At 36.6% G+C, this 21,576-nt stretch overlaps 2 protein-coding genes across 5 annotated transcripts; both read left to right on the top strand.

The window, feature by feature from the left end:
* Nucleotides 1-747: 747 nt before the first annotated feature.
* On the top strand, nucleotides 748-10,571 carry LOC140035160 (uncharacterized). 4 transcript variants are annotated; one of them, XM_072075543.1, is made up of 5 exons: nucleotides 749-1,531; nucleotides 1,854-2,047; nucleotides 3,568-3,889; nucleotides 4,732-4,827; nucleotides 10,292-10,571. In XM_072075543.1, exons 1-5 carry the CDS (start codon nucleotides 1,430-1,432, stop codon nucleotides 10,325-10,327), a joined length of 750 nt encoding a protein of 249 aa, XP_071931644.1. In that variant the 5' UTR covers nucleotides 749-1,429; the 3' UTR covers nucleotides 10,328-10,571. The 4 variants fall into 4 exon arrangements, with proteins under 4 accessions (XP_071932446.1, XP_071931644.1, XP_071931247.1 ...); XM_072075146.1 differs by having other exon boundaries at nucleotides 1,836-2,047; XM_072076345.1 differs by lacking the exon at nucleotides 4,732-4,827 and having other exon boundaries at nucleotides 748-1,531.
* A 7,234-nt stretch (nucleotides 10,572-17,805) lies between these two features.
* Nucleotides 17,806-19,942, top strand: LOC113740601 (E3 ubiquitin-protein ligase SIRP1-like). The gene is made up of 2 exons (XM_072074529.1): nucleotides 17,806-17,954; nucleotides 18,554-19,942. The coding sequence occupies exon 2, from the start codon at nucleotides 18,617-18,619 to the stop codon at nucleotides 19,769-19,771; it is 1,155 nt and encodes a 384-aa protein (XP_071930630.1). The 5' UTR covers nucleotides 17,806-17,954; nucleotides 18,554-18,616; the 3' UTR covers nucleotides 19,772-19,942.
* The last annotated feature ends 1,634 nt before the right edge of the window (nucleotides 19,943-21,576 follow it).

Genomic DNA, 21,576 nt, shown 5'->3' with positions numbered 1-21,576 from the left:
GGAATGTAAGATTTTGAATTTCAAATTAGTAACACAAAAAATTCTAGTAATTTAATTATAATTTTACATAATCTAGAGTCTTACAGTATATTTATAAATATGAATTGTGGAATTGTAAGGTCATAAGAACAGAAACATGAGTTTAATAACTATGAAATTAAACTTTGTGAAGAGTTCAAATAGCCTACTTAAAGTGGACTCGAACTGCATTTGATATAGCTATTAGGTCAATCAAATTCAAATGACATGAGTCAAATATTTATATAATTTAAATAAAAGATATACATTTCACACTAATAAATTGAATTACTTAAACTTGACTAATACGAATTTAAATTAAAGCATTGTTGGATCAAGCTTGCAATTAACTTGATTGGGTTTGAGTCATTTGCACCTTGTTAGAGACTCTTTCCCCCCCCCCCCCCCCCCCCCGAAATGATAGGTTTATAATTGATACACGCGCACGCACACACACATATATAGATATATAGTATTTGGACAAAGATCCTATAAAATAAAAAAAATATGTATAGTGTTTGGACAAAGGTCCAACAGCATAGCACATCAGCACAAAAATACTATTGTCTCTTCTTTTTTTTTTTGACAGATTAATTTTATGCATTAAATTCAATTTTGAAATTAGGCCATTTGTTAGATAATTTTTTTTATTTGACAGATTAATTCTTGTTAAGAGTTGCAACTTGCAAAACATTTACTATAAGAAACTCGAAGGGTCGATGCACAAGCAAGGGATCGATCGATCTTCGATCCCCTGAATTTATGCAAAAGAAAGGTTACGCAGCTTTTAAAAGAAAAAGGGGCAAAAAAGAAAGAAAGAAACAGAACGAGGAAAAGAGCCAAAAAAAGAAAGAGGAAAATGTTGTGAGAGACTGCACAGAAGATGCAGCGAGAGAGAGAGAGAGAGAGAGAGAGTTGTTTCTCTAATTGAACTGATTTGTTGGTTCTGTTAGCCGTCAAACTGACTTAAACGAAGTAGTTTTGCTGCGACTGGAAAAAAACGCCGCCGGCCGGCGATGTTATGAGAGAAAAGGATTCAGAAGAAGATTAATCGGTTTCTTTCAACTTTGAAAAAGGCAAATTCGTTTCAATGTAGGCCGCCTCTGCTTATGCATATGCCTATGCCTGTGTCCTAGTTCTACTGTTCCCTTTTCCCGCGCTTAATCCAATTATCTGTCACTTTCTATTACCTACCGCCTACCATATCCATTATCCCTCCGCCCTTCACCTCCACCCAGGGAAGAGAAAGGAAGGCAGGACAGGGTTTTCCTGTTGGTTCGATTCTGTTTGACCTGTCCGCCCGCGGCCTCGCCTGTTTGAATCAAATCCCATCCAATAGACGAGCTTCTCCATAAATAGGGAAATCCGGTGCTGGAGAGGGGGGGCCGATTGCCTTTGGAGTCCAGAATTTATGATGCGTTGTTGTTGCCCTGCATTGAGAACTCAGATACAGACGTGGCTTCGCGATTATGATAAGATTCAGTCTTCCGCTGTTATTCTCATCTACATTCAAGTATGTAAACTTCTCTTCTAAACTAACTGTTCTCAGATTATCAACCTTGAATTCAATTGATTTTCCTTGCGTATTCTTTCATCTCAATGTTTTGATAGACTGTTATGTATGTTTGTATTGACCCTCGCTAGCAATATTTACATGTATGTGCAGTGTTCTCTCCAATAATGTGCGTGTATATATGTATGCATAGTGTATACGATTAATGTCACATATGAATTGTTCGATTTCTTGGACGGATAGATGATAGTAACAAATTTACTGCTGCTATTGCTCATTAGAGAAGAATAATATCGATGCTCAGTGTTTAGCTGTCTGTCAGATTGGTTGCTCATTGATTGGCTCACTCGGGGCACTCTACAACGGAGTCTTGCTGATCGATTTGGGAATTGCCTTGTTCGCCCTGGTTGCCATTGAGAGTAGCAGTCAGAGCCTTGGGAGAACATATGCCGTGCTTCTTTTCTGTTCCATTTTGCTTGACATCACCTGGTTCATTCTCTTTGCCCGTGAAATCTGGTCCTTTTCTCTCCTTTTTTCCATCTTTTCCCATTTATCTGGTTCCCCCCCCCCCCCCCCCCCACAAAAAAAACAAAAAAAAATCTCCTTTCTTATCATAATAATAGCTTGTTTGAGTTCCTTACCTTCATTTTTTTCATTTTGTTTTCTGAATTTTCATTTTCTGAATTCCGATATTCAGCAAACTTGATCTATTATAATTATGATCATGCATACATTTTTGACCAACTTATATTGCCAACATGTTGAACATATGAGCTATGTGACACTCTTATTTGTGAATCTCTTAATGTGTTCAATTTAGGCAAATCATTTGATTAGATAATGTGGCTCATGCTATCTGTTATTAGTTGTTAGATGCTAATGCTATGTAACACTCATAGATCACAAGTATTACTTTGATGTAAAGCAAGGAATTCTTCTTATAGAGATTGCGAGTCAATGCTGAAGGGCAGACAGTGGCTCTTGTTTTCGTTTCTATAATTCCAGAAGTTTGTAGATTTTGGAATTTGGTATCAAGTGAATGTGAATTTTGTACCAAATTAGTCTTGATTTGGTAAACGATATCTCGGACTTATTAATGGGTTTATTGGCTATCTTACTCTGTGAACGATAAATGTCAATAAATTCTTATTTGTTGGTTGAAATTTCAGCGAGTTGGAACTGCAAGACTAAAGCCTGGTATGTCTAGACATGTTTCTGGATTGAATAGGGAGAGGAGATAAAAATGTTTTGATTACCTTTTTTTTTAAATCTTAAATAATGAATGCTGTGATTACCTTTTTTTTTTTAAAAATCTTAAATAATGAATGCTGTGACTCAGTTTCCCTTAGATTAAGCATGGATATAAAAATTACAGTGCAGGTAATGTATGTGTCACAACTAAATTTACTGGTTAGAAGAGCCAAATGACTCTAAGGCTTTATAATGCTCCGGAAATGCGACTGAAAATATTTTTTTCTCTTCTCATTGTTATAAAACTGTTTCTGGTTTATACATTTTCCTATTAAGTGATTGCTTGGTGGTTTTCTGTTTACTGATTGCCTTGTGAAGTGGTTCATAAATGGTGTCTATGTTGACCTAAATACTTAGTTGATCTTCTATGCTATCCATAACTAAAAATTACTTCTTGAAATATAAGCGATATATTTATTTTACGTCAGAAGGTAGTATGAGGATAGGTTGTAATTTAAGTGTCTACTGATATAATTTAATTATTTTTACTGCACATCTATAGTCAAGTCGACTTTGTTTGCTTATTCTGCAAGTTTCTGCCTGAGCCTGGATATTAGTGCAGTTATCATCCTTGGCCTTACTTTGAGTGCATGATGGGTTTTTTGGTTGAATGTCCTTGTTTAGGATTTACAGAGTTACTTTGTTTGGGTTACCCTTTTGTCATTCTCATGTCTTACTCCTATCCTATTATTGTTGATTTCTTTCTATGCTCTCTCTTTTTGCAGAAAACTAAGACATGAATGTCTAGCACTTTTTTGAATAAAACCATTTTGTGGTATGTGCAGGCACATTTCGTCGGATATATATGGGACTTTTGTTATATTCTCGGTTAAACTCACTCTGTCCATGCAGATTATTGGGTTTTTTGTGAGGTTATCTTCTTCATTCTTATGGATTCAGATGTATAGACTTGGCGTTTCTTATTTAGAGACTTCAGTTCCTCGAGAATCAGATGCTGATTTGAGAAACAGTTTCCTCAATCCGGCAACCCCTTCTATAGATAGACATCCATCTGGCTCTGATGATGTTTTAGGAGGCTCCATATATGATCCTGCTTATTATTCATCTTTATTTGAAGAGGGTAAAGATGATGCACATTTACATGGGGTAAGTTATCCTTCGCTCACTTGTGTTCTGTCAATATACTATTCATGCTTCCCTTTTAGCTTCTAGGTGCATAATTCTTTGGATGTGATCTATTCTTCCAGCTGCTTCAAGTGGTCTGAGAATGCCATTTATGAAAAGACTTAGTTTGTCTTAGTTTTGACTCTGTGGACTTGGTATCTTGCAGAAGACATTTATCGTTATTAATTAGATAATTCTCGAAACTCAGAAAAGTAACTACTTACTATGCACAAGCTGTAGTATTAGCTCACATGAAAAAGAATTATGAAGCACCGGGAGATAACTTCCTGATTGGTATGAAGTTCATAGAAGTGATAAGTTAAGGGAGAGTTTTGATATTCCGGACAATATGGCATCAACTTCCACATGATGCTGATACAGCAATTGTTTGAGAGAATTCTCTTTGCTCTTGAGCTGCATATTTTGAGACATTTGGAGGTCATTTGAGTTCTTTTTTTCTTCTGGTCTTTTTTGGGTTAATTTTTGAGATAATGTATGTGTCAAAGGAGATGCAAACTAAAGGATTGGAAAAAAGTATAGAACTTTCTGCTGTATTCTTCATGAAGCTAGATAAAGAAGAGAAGATGAAGCAGCCAACTATTAGCAAGACAATCACCTATGCTATGGGAATCTTGGGTTAGTTTGGATGAATTTTTGGGGGTGTTTTTGTGAAATTTCTAATGTAGCACCTTTATTGGTAAATGCATCTGCAAGTTCACGTGGCATAAATAATACAAACTTCTAGCAGTTTGTTGGATGCACCATGTGTGCAACTTCTACATATACTATTTTCATTGAGTCATGGTTCTCATATCTTTATGTAGGGTGGTCAAAACCATGGCTTAATCATGGAGTCTACTGCTACTGCTGAGACTTCTCAACTGAAGCAATGCATGAACAAAACTCTCCCCAACAAAGATGTAAGTTGTCAGTGGAACCAATGGTCTTCTAGGTGGTCTGATTGATTTTAACCTGTGAGATTTGTGGATATTCTCTCTAACCTTCACATGAATTAGGTAGAGAATTTAGTGTCACTGGTATGTGATTACACGATGTGATACACTTAGTAGAAAATTTGCGGGCATAAATGTAATGGAGTCAATTTTTGGCGTCTTAATATACAAATTTGCAGGCAAAAATGTAAAGGTCTCATTTTTTGGCATCTTTGTGTCTGTGTCCTCTTATTTTGAACAGATTGAATTATTTAGTGAGAGTAAGAGGTTTTCTCAACTGCTGCTGATTTTACAGAACTGATTCTTGAAAATCCGATTTCTCATAATAACTCTCATGTTCTTGTTTGCTGTTAAACTAGGAATGCATGAATTTTATATAAAAAAAAGGCAAAATCTGATTTTGACTAATTAATGACCAAATTACTCTTATATCTGGCATACATGGGCTTGTGTGCTAATTAAACAATCTTTAGATGTAGCTAATTGCTTTACTCATGGTAGAGGGAAGAGAAGCCTACACATTTGAAAGTGGGATGACAATAGATGAAGAGGGAAAGGCATATGGCAAAATATGTTTTCTGGCCTTTACGTGGTAATTATCTTAAGAGGCACAAAAAGTAGCCCATAGTCGGAATACAAAAGCAACATAAGATCTGCTTCTAATCAGCTTTTTTTGGACCCAAAAAAAATACATTTAAAATATGGAAAGCATTTCACAACACAATAAAATATCTTTTCAAAATGATAAGATAAATTTAGCTCTGCAAAGTCAATTTGGAATAAGGCCTAATACTCCCATATGCAACCTATAGGGTATGAATAGGTTTTGTAAAGGAAGAGTTTTGCAAGGGAACAGTGACAATGTATTTGGTGAACCCAAAACAATCAGGCCATATTGTATTTGAAGGGTTCTTTTTCCAGGCATGGGAAATCCCAGGACATATGGGGTGATAGGAATTAGAATCTTAGGATTTTAGTTTCAACTTTTCTTCTTTAAAGAAAATGTTGTATGAGATTTTCAAAAGCAAATTGAAAAATATGTTAGAAACTGATATTAAGAACGTGGATCTTAATAATTAACAACTTTTGGTGATTTTGAAGCCTCGCATATTGAAAGCTTTAGCATTCCAAGAACTTTCAGAGCTTAAAAAATTGATGCCAAAAGGCATTGGAATTTTAAATGTCCAAGACATTTTCTATTTCTTCCATCAATTGCTGTGTGATGAAGACAAAATGAAATAATGCAAATTTTTTCTTTACGAGGAGAAAAAAGAAATTAAGTGCATCAGGAATCCTGGTGAATAGTAGTATTGTTTCTTTATTGAAGTCTGCATTTGAACAAAATAAATCTGGAAGCTTTATCACCAATTCAAGAACACATCAAACGCTTAGTATGGCAATAAGCAAATAAATGAGTTGGTGCTCTCTGCTACCGGTTTGTGGACAGTTGTTTTAGAAAACAACACTCAGAGTAAAGACCTCTACAACTATTGTCACCGCAGCCCCCGGCATAATAGTTACTCTAAGCTTGGTTGATTTTTAATTGGAATGCATTGGTAGTCTTCGACTCTGTGTGTGTGTGAAGACCATGGAGTGAAGGTAGAACCACACCCTTCAGGATGTCAATTTTCTTCTGCTTCGCCACCATTACTGTTTGTGTGGGTTATAGATACATGTGTGACAGGGGAGTTCCATTGCCAACGGGTAAAGGATCATCTCTGACATTGATGCTCTGCCATTTGCTTTCACTAAGTTCCCTGAGCTGAGGATTGGGATATTTTCCCTGTAGTTGAATGTTAATTTCTTAGATTTGAAGAATCATATTTCTATCCACTATCAATTAAGCAGACCAAACACTGAAATCTGTTTGTCCCAGGTAATCAGACTACTTTTGTTGTGCTGATCCCTTGCCAACCAAACCAATCCTCATTTTTTTTTAATTAAAGAACTCAAAATAACTCAAGATCATTTTAACATTAGAATTTCAAGTAGATGAATAAAAATGTTGACAAAGTCTTTGATTCTTCTATCATTATGGACAATCCGTAAAATGTTTTACGAAGGGGGGTCAGGGCTGATTTGGCTCAGATTTCAGGTTGGATAAATGAGGAAAGAGCTGGTTTTACAGGTATAGTACTCACTAACTGAATTTCAGGATTTAAGAATTGTTCTAGAGCTATACACTGTTGGAAAATATTTTAGACAGTTTTGATTGTGATTTTTCATATTTTCCCCTGATTTGAACTCGCCATTTTGGAAGAGCATAAAGTTATACCTGTGAATGAGATAAAACTCTATTTGCAACGGGAATATGCACAAGAAAATCAGGCAACGGAAGCTTAATCCAAAATGTGGTTAGGCTTGGAATTTGATGATGTCATCTTGAGAACTTTGAATGGGTTTATCACTTGTACACAATCATACCAGTTGAAAGATTTTCTTGTCAGTTTGGAAACTAATGTTGTTCATATTTAGCAATCAAAGAAGATATTGAGTATTTGCAGACATGAAAGAAGATGAAGACTGTGTCTTGCATGTCAGTAAAGGTCCATATTTCTTCGCTTCACCACTTTACAATTGTCGGGCCTTCAGTTCTGGGACTGGACTTGAAATGGGGACTTCAGAAAAAATTTATGCTAAGAAGCTGCTAAATAAGCACCTAGGACGGTAAAGTAGGATCAGAAATGTATTGGTTGAGATGTCTTGATGAAGTAAGTGGAGTGTGGACAGAAATCTCGTCAGTATAATTCTATTACGGGAGTTTCCATAGTCTAGCCCTTGTTGACTTTACTTCTAGCCAATAAATTAAGCCTGGGATTTTTTTGAAGCTTCAGCCACTGACCAATATCAAGAGTATTGTGGTGTTTATGATGGACAAGCTTCAGAATTGTATTACTGCATGAGCTTGACGTATGATTTTATGCTCAGCTGAATTAACATGGTTACTGATTTGAGAATGCTAAGTAGCAAATATATATTTATGTCTTTTGGATTCTCTTTCTATTTGCTTTCTTGCCCTATCCTATTTCAAGTGATAATAATTGATGGCATTTTGATTCCAATGGGGTGTTCCTTTTTTATAATTTTGCAATTTGACTGTTGGTTTAGCTGTGTAAGATTTGCCTATCCATTTGTTAGATTTAGGGAAAATAAGGATAGTGAGTTGAATCCATCTGTTGAATGGGCCGATTTAGATCAAAGTTAAAGAAGAATGGATAGCTGTCATCTAATTTGGCATGTTACCTTACACATGGAGTAGTGGTTCCTTGATGTGCCCTTTCATATGTGCTTGCCTGATCTCAATTTATCATCTATGACAAGTGACGGGATTGTAAATTACTCTAGCAGTAATTTTTTCCCCTCCCCAGTCTCAAATAGACAACATCCAGAAAGTATTTTTGTGCATTGGGGAGGGTTTAGGTCTGTAGGTCAGATGGTGTTCGGGTGATATTACACAAGCAACAACTTGATTTGAGGTGGAAATTGTGAGAAAAGAGACAAAGCAATCTTGAATAGGGAGGGATAATGCTATTATTCTTTAAAAGAAAGGGTACTCTGAAGTGTGTTGAATAAGCTTCTAACTTGGGTGGGTAAAGTTGGCATTTTGGGAACCATGGTGACTTCAGCCATGTACCTGTAGGACATGTTGTTGCTAAATTAGGAATAAACATTATTCAAAAGATAATATATAATATCCTATCAAAACTGATGGCGCAGACGGTTGTCTGCCAACAATATCTCTCTCCTATAAGAAAGGATAGGATTGCCTCTCCTCTTGGCACCCCCCCTCCCCAAAAAAAAAATAAAAATTCCCAGCACACAAATCCCAAAGCTTGTTGGAGTTAAGAATGCCTCCTAGGATGGATCTCTAATGTCTCAAAACTTGTCATGATATGCAACAATATATAAGATTCATATGTAACCATGGGGTTGCTAAATGTAATTTGTTTCAAGTCGCAGCCGGGAGCTGGAGACAAAGATATCTATATCCAGGTTTTGCTAAACAGTAAATTTGATATACACTGACAGTGTATCCAATTTGCTTAAACTTCATGAGTTTGCTATATTGCTTTGCTTATCTTTTATTTAATGTACCAGCTTAGTAGCAGGTAGTCAAACCTAATATACTTGGTCATTACAAAGTTGCTAAAACATCTTAAATTTTCTTTAATTTTGATAAATCTGCATAGACATACCTCTGCTTTGTTTGTCATACTTATGACAGTCTCTCTGCTTGGTTTGAAAGTAACAACATATGAATTAGTTTAAGATTTTATTTATTTGGTATGTTTTGTATGATAAGCTGAGATGCTAACAAATTGTACAGGTTAACGTTATACTTCAATCCTCCACTTGGTTTTTATTCTTTGCATGAGTTTGTTTTCAGGCTTCTTTATTTGAGTAAAGTTGCATTTCGCCTTGCACTTTCAAATTTTGAAGTGATGGTGCTTTGATGTTGAAACATCTGTGCATAGCAATCCAAAAAAAAAAAAAGATTTATTACCTTTCTTTGTTACTCATTTCACAGTAAATTGTGTGAATTTGGATGGGGGATGGGGATATTGCAGTGGATATTAGTGCATGGTCAAAAAAGGCTGAGACTTCTCCCAACACTACTATGGATGATAATCTAGTGTTTTTTTTCCATCAAAGTTCAAAAAGGAAATTGTTCAGAATTGAGTCAAGGTGGAATTCAGGGTGCCACATTGAAGACAAGTAGCAAATGACCAATGCTTGGCACTGACTTCAGAACATGGAATAACTTGTCGTACATTAGTTTTTGTTGCTAATTAAGATAAGTGAAAAGGTAGGAAAAGTATGATAGGAAAATGGAATTGTCCTATTACAGATTAGGGGTATTTACAGGATGGATGTTTTAATTCATAAGTTTAAAAAAAATGCAGAGGTTTTTATTTGGCTTACCAACATTTTTTTTGTTTTGGTGTGTGGGTGCGTTATGCACAAGCTTGCACACACTCACGCACACACAAAATATATTAAAACTGCATGAGCTTGCACATGCTCAGGCACACACAAAAATATATTAAAACAGCATTGCTGAACGAAGTTCTAATCTCTGAAGCTGCAGTTGTTATGGTAAGAGAAAATTACCTCTAGGACTAAAAGGTAACAAAGAAAAAGATGCAAGTTTGTTTTACAACATATAGTGTTCTTTGATGAGATTCTAGTTTTGATGGTTTTGTAGAATCTTTCATGTGTGAGTTTGGTTTGGACCTCTTCATACCATTTCTGAGTACTAATCTATCCACATACTTTGATTGACTTGTCCTCCCTTTGTCGTTGGGATCAATTTGTCTCTCATGAAATCTCAGTATTTGAAATCCTCCGTAATGGATCATCAATAAGCATGGGTGTTTTAGAGAATCAATTCTTGGTACTTAACTTAGCCACTGATTAATCCCATTTGCAGGATGAGAATGGTACGAGAAAGCTCCTGAATGTTTGAATACAAGGACTCTGGTTTGGCAGCATCTATTCCCCCTTGGTTTTTGATCGAGAGTTCTTAATACCCAACTGGTTGTATGCAGCAGCAACATTTGTACAGTAATCATTGATGGCATTCTTTTCCAGGATAAAGTTTTCTGAGATAGTAGCTTCCGAGATTCATTGTGTAAAGCAGAACTCTGATGTCAAAAGTTTTGAGGCTATAGTAAAAGCTCTATTTGGGCTGCGGATGTGGATTTGTCAAAGATGTTCTTAAAATGTTTGTCAGCTCCTTGGCTTGCCCTTATGATTCCTTCCAACTACTTCGGAATTAGATTTGCCTTGGTACATTAGGTTCTGCTACTCTAAACAAATGGTAGTTTAGAGGCAAACACTTTGGTGGATCCGGTCTATGTCAACTCTGTGGCTCCAATTTTTCTACATTATCTCACCAACTCAAGACTTGATGGTGCGATAAAATTTGGACCATAAGGTGTACAAGATCAGATCAGGTCTACCAAGATTTTGCCAAAGATATTTAGATGGTCATTCAAGGCCAATTCTGATTTTGTATTCGGTGAAGGAAATTGCGAAAAAGAATAACAAATTCTCCGTGTTTTACTATCAGCACTAGGGAGCTGTTTTCTCCTTTCTCCTAACAGCCAAGCAAACGAAATTGAAATTTAAAAGAAAGAAAAAGGTGTGATTAAGACGTTTTAGAGAAAGGCAAGGGGCAGGTGAGCAGAAAATAGAGGAGAGGAGGACATGCGCACGTAGTAGTACTTTTCTTTGAGAGGAGAGGGGGGGGGGGGGGGGGGTTGGGGGCTGGTAAAATTGACAATTAATCAAATTCTCTCTCTCTCTGTTAAAAATTCAAAAATCCTTATGAAATTGAAGTACACCTCCATTGTCTAAATCTTTGTTAAACAAACCTAAGAGAGTTAAAAAAAGAAAAACAAAACCTTGATTATAAAAAAAATCTCATGAAATTCATAATATTTCCCATAAATTTTTAGAATCTAAACAAACCCAGTTTAGATTATATCAATCTATCAATCAAAATTTAAAATGGGTAGAAATGGCAAGTTTAGAATATCTCCATTTACAAATCATCTTCGTCTTTCTTTATCTTCTTCCTTTAAACTTTCTTCATCATCCCTCATCTTCTTCTCCAAAATCCCAGAAGTCATGAAGATGTGAGTTAATGATGGCTAGTGAGGATACTTTTGAAGTAGGCAATTTTGATAAGACTTGTATAGTCAAATTAGCTGATAGACATTATTGTGATTGTGGTGAATAACAAGCATGCTGCATTAGAAGTGATGTACAAGAAGGAGACACTTGACAGCTACTGTGAGAAGGCTTTCTCAAAGGATCAGTACTTGAGGACCTACTCCTCAATGATCCATCCAATTCCACATATTCAGCAATGGTTGTCTATGCCTGATGTGCTTCCAAAAACTGTTTTACCACCACCTCTTAGAAAAGCACTGGGTAGACCAAGAACAAATAGCAAAAGGGAAGTTGATAAAGGTGTTCCTTTTTCTCAGACAAAGAGATCAACTACTTTCAAGTGTTCCAACTGTAAGGCATTTGGTCATGACAGAAGGACATGCCAAGGAGCACCTGTGAATGCAAAGAATGGTAGCTCTACTTCTAGAAATCAGGTTAAAAGTAAACAATATTTATACAGATTACCATAGTTTTTAACGTAGAACTAATTTTACTATTATGGCATTACTAGCATTGGTTTAGCGGGATCTGTGCTTTGGGTAAGCGAGGTCAATATTGCATTTAAGTAAAGATTATGGCATTTTAAGTTTTTCTATCTCTCGAATTTTATTCATCCTAGGACCATGCACAAGGAAATGTTCCTGTTGTGGTTTCAAGTCAAGGAAGTAATCAAACTCCGCCAACTAATGTTACTGCTGTGAATGTTCGAGTGAATGTCAAGGCTACTGGAAGTGCTTCCAAGAGAAAGGTAAGTGGTATACAAAGCAATACAAATTATACTGAATTTCTTGTGCTATAGGATATAAGTTTCTTTTGTGTTTTCCAGAGAGGAAAAACTTCTCAAATGGCTAGTCCTTCTACTGCTAAAAGTTCCAAAAAGGAAAGGGAAATGCTTTTGCGAGTGCACAACCAGTTTCTGCAACTAATACCAATTAGAATTCCCAGACTCAAGTCTCTATAAGCATTGAAGCGGCTGCCAATATGGACAGACAAAGCCTTACCAATAGTTTCAGCATGAGATCTGAGTAATCTTGAAAGCTACCTTTTCCAGCTGATCGAATTATTACATATGATAGCGCTTACTAAAACTCAATGTAACTCTTTGTTGAGTGGTGCTTCGTGGATGTCATCTCAAATTTGCTGCCCACTCATTACTTTTGGACATGCATTTGGAACTATGTTAGCAGTTTGCAATCCTCACCATCTAATTGTAGTAGTAAACTTAGATGGTGTTTTGTGCAAGTTTGGATTGCAACAGCTAGTACTTATAATATGATGTTGCATTTTGGATTTGCACTAAATATGCTGTAGCTTCTTATTTACTTTTGACCAATGTTTTGAAACTCGAACCGACCATCGACTAGGTCGAAGTTAGGGGTTAGGGTCGAACCCATCGAAGAACCAGATAACGTCATCATGATGTTGTAATTATATTTAATTTTAAAAATTAATATATTATGTAAATTTTCTAAAAGCATATTAATACTAAGAAATGTATGTTCAATGTATGTTTGATGTTTCTAAAATACTTTATAAGAAAATACAAATAAGGTAGTATAATTAAGTAGCAATTTATGTAATTTACAAATTAATGCATATTCAACAACTTTAGAACTAAATTGGAGGGCTTGTTTGAAAAATACTACAAGAATTTAGGGCTATAGATATACGTTCTAAAATGTTTGTAGGTGTAATAATAGTTTTCTAGTAGTCTAGGGATCAAATAATAAAATTGATAAAATATTTCTAGGTGAATTTTTTACTTTCTTTTTTTTTTTTTTTAATGTTTTATCCCTTTTTTAACTTAGATCTTCCATTAGAGTTGTTTGAGAGAGATTTATCGTAGGATATGTGAAGAGATTTGAGAGTAGTTAAAAGAAAGAATAAAAAAAGGTAAAAAAAGAAAATGCGAAAAAAAAAAACCTGTTCCAAGCTATACTTCCGGTTTTCGGTCAAACCCGATTTTCGACCAAGTTTGACCGAATTTTTGTTTCACGGTTTTTTAAGACAACTCAGATCGGATGTCTACTCGATTTTCGATTTAATCGATTGAACCGATCGGATCGATTCGAGTTTCAAAACAAAGCTTTTGACTACTTCTAGTTTTGTTGATATTTAAATTCGTCATGCATTACTCATTTTGCATTGAATTACATTCTTGGATGACAATGGTAATAGCTGCGTTGAATCACCATTCTTGGAGCGGTACAAATTTTTGGATGACAAATTTCACATACTTCTTCAATTTTCACAAACACCCACACTTTTCGCTCCCTACCACCCAATTACTTAAACATTTATTAAAATAACATTTTGTAGGAAATAAAAAGGGTATTTCTGCCATTAAAATTCTTTCTCTCTCTCTTGATACTAGTATTTTAATCCACCTTTTTCTGATTTGGGCTGACAAGTTACTTAAGTTTCTCAAATAAGAGAGGTAAGTGATATTTCCAGATGTTGAGGGGAGGCAAGTGCAATTGACAAAAACCTCAGGGGAGGTTTTATGAAATTATCCCTTCTTTTTAACTAAAAAACTTGATATTTGCACATGAGTTACTCATAAAAACAGGATAAAAAAATGTTTGAACATGTGATGTGTCTGTCGCTATTTTGGGCAAAAATACGATTAAAAATGTGATTGACCGAAGGAGTAGATTTTAGATTTATGAGGGACTAAAATGCTTTATTTTATATGCAAATGACTAAAATTTACTATCAGTAGAATATGGGGATAATTGGTGTCATCTCCTCTCTATCTTTATAATTAACCATAATCTAACTCCACACTCAGTGATACTCATATTCTATATGTTTATATATACACACACACACACACGAGAGAATTGTAATTTTGGTTCTAGATATTTAAGGCACGAGAGGTTTTTATCCATAAAGTTTGGATGAAAGTAAATGTTATCTCAAATGTTTTCACTAATTTTTGCTAATTGCTACGTGTGATATCATAATAAAAAAAATTGATTGATAAAAAAAAATTCTAGGTTACATAGCAAGTGGGTAATTAGTCCTCTTTTTTAAAAAAAAAAAATTTTCAAAAAATTACTTGCCAACACTAATGTTACATTATAAATTCTAATAGCAATTGGCAAAAATTAGTCAATGAGATTAAATGTACTTAGAAATTGAAAATTTTGAAACTACATTTGTCTCATCCAAATTTTTGGGATTAAAACTTTTTATGCTTTCAACATTTGAGACAAAAACTGCAATTCTCTCACTTGTAACTCCGTTTATATAGTAAAGCTTCTATAAATCAGTATTTGATAAATTAATAATTTGTCAGGTTCCGACTTGGGCTAACAAGCTAAGTTAATAATTTTAATAAAATAACAATATAATAAATTTTTTTGAAAACCTTACCTAACCCGTTGGTTCCCTTCAAATATTAAAGCAATAATTCATTAAAATTACATATATATTTTTTCTAAATTATGAATCTATTATCATTTGTTTTTCAAAATCCATTGCTGCAATTATTTTTGAGTGCATATGTGATGCTCTCTATTATACTCACATAATGCCTTGTGCATTTGAGCATTATACACGTAGTCAATCATGGTCGATTTATGAGCAAATTTTAAATGAGAAGCCATAATTGTTACCAATGAGATTTTAAATAGGAAGTCATAATTGTTAGTGCAATGAGATATGTAAGAAAACTTTCTTTTCATTTATAAACATAATATTGTTAATTTGATTCATTGTACTCCCTCCGTCCCGTTTTGTTAGTCTTGGTTTTTTTTTTCACACAGATTAAGAAAGTGTAATTAATTTAGTTGGAAACATAAATTTAGATTAATAATTTCCTAAAATACCCTTATGCTAATCACGAAGAGTGCCAATTAATATCAGTTACAGCTAATGGGTTAGTATTGGAAAAGCTCAATATATTCAATGTAGTGGGTTAGTATTTAATAACAATGTATTAATAACAAGATATTTAATAAGGGTATTTTAGACAATTTGGAAGATTACTACATTTCTTAATGGGAAAGTGGACTACAATTTGAGACAGACGAAAAAGGAAAACAAAACTATCAAAGTGGGACGAAGGGAGTATGTTTTTTTTCCGGAATCGGAATGAAACACACACACCCAACACGCAGCAGGCATCAGCAAACCGACCCAAAGACAACTTAAGCGGGACTCACGTAGCACACACGTCCAGCCAATTTGATTCATTGTATGTATTTATTAAAATAGAAGCAAACATTTATTATTTGTTATTTCTAAATAGAGGAAATTGCAGCTTATCACTTTAGCAGCCAGCTCACGATCAAATGAAGAGCAAAGCGCCGGCGCACAAAGCACCAGACAATAAAGTAAAATCACACCATGACGCCTGCTATATGCCTAATACAATCCAAGCAATTTCACCCAACACGCTAAACGCGTGCAAGCTACCAATCCACCCCGCACACTTAACGCGTCCATAGTTGATTCTCAAGATTTCAACTTTTTTTTTTTTGACCGGGCCGGTGCGGGCGGAGTTGGGGTCCCCCTCCTGTTGTTGATTATACGTATTCAAACAATGGGCCTATTTGGAAGTGGGTTTTTTGACCAAGTTTTTTACCTATTAGTTTTTTAACAACTTTTGCTACAGGAACCCCAAAAAACTTCTTAAAGTTTTTTCCCTACACATTTCAAAAATCTAATAAACAAAAAATTTTCCAAAAATTTTCTTCTTTTTCTTCCCTCATCCAACCCACCATGCCAGCCACCATCTCCACCACCTGTACCAGCGCCGGTCACCTCAAAAAAAAATTTTTCTGTACCTCACCCTCACCCCCTCTCCACTGCAGAAAAAGGAGTAACACTATCGTTTATGCCGGGGTTGGGCCGACTGTCTCTCTTTATTTTTTTTTTATTTTTATTTTTTTACAAATCACCCAAAGTGGAGTTAGGGTTGGGGGGATCCGTTATTTTCATGGCGGGCATGGAAGGAATTGCAGCGGCGGGAGGAACTGGAATTAGAAGTGGAAGTGGAATAGGGGGAGGAGGAGGAGGTGTCTCAGTCTCAGAGGGTGGGAGAGGAGAAAAGCAAAAAAAAAAAAAGAACAGAGCCAAGCAGGGGCATGGAGGTCGAACGACTGCACGCACATACGACTGGAGTGCGCGGTGGAGAAGGCGCACTAGGAGCTGGGCTGGCTGATGCGCGTGCGGAGGAGGTCGGCGGCGCTGGCGCTCTGGTGCACCTGCGTTTTTGGTCGAAGAGGCGTCGGAGGTGGTGGTCGGCGCTCCAAGAAACAAGGGGAGGGAGAGGGGAGAGGGGGGAAGGGGCAGTGGGGGAGGGGGTGGCAGGGCAGAGGAGGTGGCGGGACAGCGGGGGAAGGGGTTGCGTGCAGAGGGGAGGGGAAGGCGGGGCAGCGGGGGAATGGGTGGCGTGCAGAGGGGAGGGGGAAGAGGGGGAGGGGGTGGCGGAGCAGCGAGGGAATGGGCAGCGGGGAGAGGGGTTGGCGTGCAGAGGGGAGGGGAAAGACAGAGGAGAGGAGAAGGGGAAAGGGAGGAGAAGGGGAAAGGGAGGAGAGGGGTGGCGGGAGGGGGAAGGAAGAAGAAGAAGAAGAAAGAGAGGAAAGAAAAGAAAAAAGAAAGAAAGAAAAAGAAAAAGAAAGAGAAAGAAAAAAAGAAAAGGGAAAAAAATTTCACCTTACAAAAATATCTACAAAAATTTTTATCTTACAAAAACTTCTACAAAAAAATTTTTCACCTTTCAAAAACTTCTACAAAATTTTTTCAAAAACTTCTACAAAATTTTTTCAAAAACTTCTACAGTGCACTACAGTAAAGTTTTAGACAAACTCTCAAAAAACTCAGGTTCCAAACAGGCCCAATGTTTGGTGGGGTTGGACTTGGCTTGGGTCATTTAGTTCCGTAAGCTTCCAGATCCTTACCTTTTTTTTTTCTTTTCTTTTCCTTTTTTTGATAACTAGTAACATTTGTTAAATCAACTGGCTTTGTTTGAATTGCTATTTTTCGTCGAAAAATTACGTCATTTTTCATAATTACAGTTCTCTATTATCTTTTTTTCTCACATACATCAAATTATTATAATAATTTTTTCATGAAAAATGTAATTCAAACACAATCTTAATAAACGCCGAACGTCACATCCCCTCTCTATGGAGTATTTATATTCTACCTCCATTTATTATAATATGCATAATATGGTACTAATAATATTTTTATTAATCATACTACGCGTATATATGTGTGTATACATATATATTTATTTATTTATATCTATAAAGCCCCCACCATTCAACCCTTCAACTCTTTTTTTTTTTTTTTGGGGATCCACAACAACAACCAGAAGAAGAAGAAGAGGAGGAGAAAGCAGCAAGAATTCATCCTTCTTGGGAGTTGGATTTGGATCTTCAACTGCCGCTGAAAGTCTTGAGGTTATCTCCTTTGGTTGCTGTTATTCTCCATTTTGTTTTCTTGTTTTTGCATTTTTTATTGGCCTGAGTCGTGACGAGAAAAGTAAGCAGATGAACGCCCCCAATCCCCGTACCTTCCTCCAACTAATAACTTAGTCATCGCTGAATCTATCTTCTACTTGATCTGTTTACCTTTTTCCCAGATTTCCTGTCTGGTTTTCCTTTGCCAAAAAAGAGAATATTTTGATACGCATTACGTAACCCTTTTTTTTTTTTTTGAAAATAATTCACAGTTTTCTTCTTGATTGTATGCATGTATGTTTTTGTCATTTGGGATCGTCATTTGTATCCGCTTGCTAAGCATGTCAGCATGATTTTGCAGGTTTCTGAAAAATGCATAAGCTTTTGGTATTAGATTTGCGAATTTGACAATTCCCACAGCTAAATTACCTAATGGATTGATTGTTGTTTATTGTTAACCAGGCCCAGTGCTAGGCAATCGATCGTTTTGTTTCGCTGATTCTTTTTGTGTGTGTGTGTGTGTGTGTGTGTTTTTTTTTGGGGTCAATTTTGGTTCTGCCAACACATTCTTATTGAAGATGCTGTTGTTATCGTGACAGATACACAGGGAGAAGCGCAAAAGCCCAAGACTCGATTATTCAAAACGATAATAGGACTACAAAATGGATGAAGCAGAAATGTCAAGATATTGGTGTCACGCCTGCTCTCGAGTTGTGAGTCCGATCATGGAGATTGAGACAATTAAATGCCCCATCTGTCAAGGTGGATTTGTCGAGGAAATGTCCACCGCGGGAAACGAAGCCCCACTTGATTTTGGAGGCTCTGCCTCGGATTCAGATCGCGCTCTCTCCCTCTGGGCTCCAATATTACTTGGCATGATGAGCAACCCACGTCGTCGCCGCAGATTCAGACGTCTAGAGTTTGAGGACGATGATCACGATGACGATTATGATCATGATGGTGAATTAAATAGCAATAACCATCACCATCACCATCACCATCGCAATGAGGGGGAGGAGACAGAGCTGGATCGTGAACTAGAATCAATCATTCGGAGGAGGAGGAGTAGCTCGGCCACTGTTCTGCAGCTTCTCCAGGGTATTCGAGCTGGCATGTTATCCGAGTCAGACAACTCTAGAAATGATGCCAGGCCCCCTAGAGATAGAGAAATCAGGGATGGGGAGCGCGTGATTCTGATCAACCCCTTCAATCAGACCATCATTGTACAGGGTTCATATGATTCCAACAGTAGTGACTCTCAGAACCAACCGTTTGGCTCCTTGGGTGATTATTTTGTTGGTCCTGGTTTAGACTTGTTGCTGCAGCACCTGGCGGAGAACGATCCAAACAGATATGGGACGCCACCAGCTCAGAAAGAGGCTGTGGAAGCCATGCCATCCGTGACAGTTGAGGAAACTTCACAATGTTCTGTTTGTTTGGAAGACTTTGAGATTGGTGCTGAAGCAAAAGAGATGCCTTGTAAGCATAGGTTCCATGTTGGGTGTATTCTACCGTGGTTGGAACTTCATAGCTCGTGCCCTGTTTGTCGCTATCAGTTACCTTCAGATGAATCAAAACTGGAGTCAAGGGTGTCTAGGAATGGTAGCAATAACAATGATGCAGGAGGCAATAATGCTGCCGCTAGTGGAAGTGAAGGTGGAGAAGGGGGTGGAAGGAGTGAAAATACAAGACGCTTCTCTCTACCACTTCCGTGGCCTTTTAGCAGTTTGTTTTCATCCGGCAATGGTAATTCATCTTCAACACCTGAGTCATCCAATAATACATCCCAACGTAGTTCTGAGACAAATGGTAACTAAGTTTGTAATTATAATCTTTATTATCAGATGTATGTCCTATATGTTGCTTGGATTTCTTTGTGTTTTTCCTTTTTGTACATAAACCGCCACCCTGTTAATTAATTGTGAACATGCGCGTATATTTCGTTTTTATATGCTATAGTAATTTATGTGGAGGATTTTTCTTGAGAAGTTCAACCATTTTTTTTTTTTTGGGGTTTGGGTTCTTTTTTGTATCTGTGGTGGAATATTATCTCCAATTTCGTGGATGCGAGATTTCTTCAACTTGATTGATGGATCTTGTGAATTATCTAAAGTTCCGTACGTAAAAATGGATGTCCCATTTGAAGCTAGCTGACAGTGTTCTGTGAAATTTGACATTTATGATTAAAGTAAGTTTTCTTCGTTCCAATTTATGGTTGCTGTAGTTTTATTTTCAGTTGGAAGTTGAACTTCAAGTCATTCTTTTTTGGCTGAAGAAAGGGTACATATTTCGTTTTCAAATTGTCTAATTTCTTTTGTTTCTTTTATTTGCTTTACTTGCACCGTTGTCTTCATTTCGTGTCTGAGAGTAAGTTGCCAAGCAAGTCAGGTACTGATTAAATACCAGACGGAATCTTGTATCTATTATATCTGTCCATTTTTTCTATCCAATGCAAAATTACGTAGTTTCACTTATTAATACTGCCGATATGACACATAACATTGAATGCATATTCAGGACGAGATCCTTGAGTTTGTCAGCGTTGTAGTTACGTGCAGTCATGTTGATTCAGAAAATAGGCCGTTTATGCTAAAATTGAATTTGAAACCCATATGTGTGATATCAGCAGAATTAGTAAGTGGAATTATATAGTTTTGCATTAGAGAGAAAAATAGACAGATATAATGATCAGAGAATGCCGTCTGGATCAAAGCAAGGGAGCAGCAGTGGCAGAAAATTAGAGTTGGTTCTGGAAACAAAGGCTCATCTGGTGAATAGCAAGCCCTTTGCTGTTCCTTTCCTTCTACCCTTTATTTGGCTACTGGTGAATTTGAGTTTCTGCCAGAGGACTAAACGTGGGGCTTATGTTGGTTTAAATTCTGAGAAGTGAGAAGCGATTTTGATACGAGCCTTTAATGCTATGCTTCTTCCGGACACAAACTGACATGCGATATGTTCTGGTTATTCACTACTTACGCAATGGGCGTGTACATAAATACAAAATATTGGCCGCTTACTCCAGCCATTTGCTAGCTGACGAGGATTCTCCAGTTTTGCATCTTCTGAGACCTTTCTTCTTCTTCTTCTTTTTCTTTGTTTTTCATGGACCCAGTTTTGAGTTGCGAAAGAAATTCTGATTGAAGTATAACCGCAGTTGTCAACAAAATACAATTGTATGGTTTGTAGGAACCGCTTAAAAAAGGTGTGGTTCAACCTAGGCCAGCAGGACGAAGGTGATAAATACCAGTCTGCTTAAATGCTATAGCGCAGAGAGAAGGAACGCCATGCATTTCCCCATGCAGATGATACCACGAGGAGATATTACACTTCTATTAGTTTGGCTAATTAAGACGAAATCCTAAAAAATATAATCCTAACAAAAATAGAAAACAATGAGTTTGTTTGGATAAGAGTTTATTTGGATGATTTATTTGAGATATTTACTGTAGCACTTTTTGTGATGTGATGTATGTGAGATAAAAAGGTGATTGGGAAGATAAAAAGGTGATTGGGATTTGTGAAAACAAATTTTGCAAACCAAATTTGGCTTGTCCAAACAAACAATGTGGTTTCATTCACCAGTATATCATAGCTTTAGTGATGTAGAATTCAAACCGGACAG

This window comes from Coffea arabica, chromosome 1c, assembly GCF_036785885.1.
Source record: "Coffea arabica cultivar ET-39 chromosome 1c, Coffea Arabica ET-39 HiFi, whole genome shotgun sequence".
In the NCBI taxonomy this organism is placed as follows: domain Eukaryota; kingdom Viridiplantae; phylum Streptophyta; class Magnoliopsida; order Gentianales; family Rubiaceae; genus Coffea; species Coffea arabica.
Note: the sequence above shows the minus strand (reverse complement) of the source record. Positions and strands in the feature narration are given on the sequence as shown.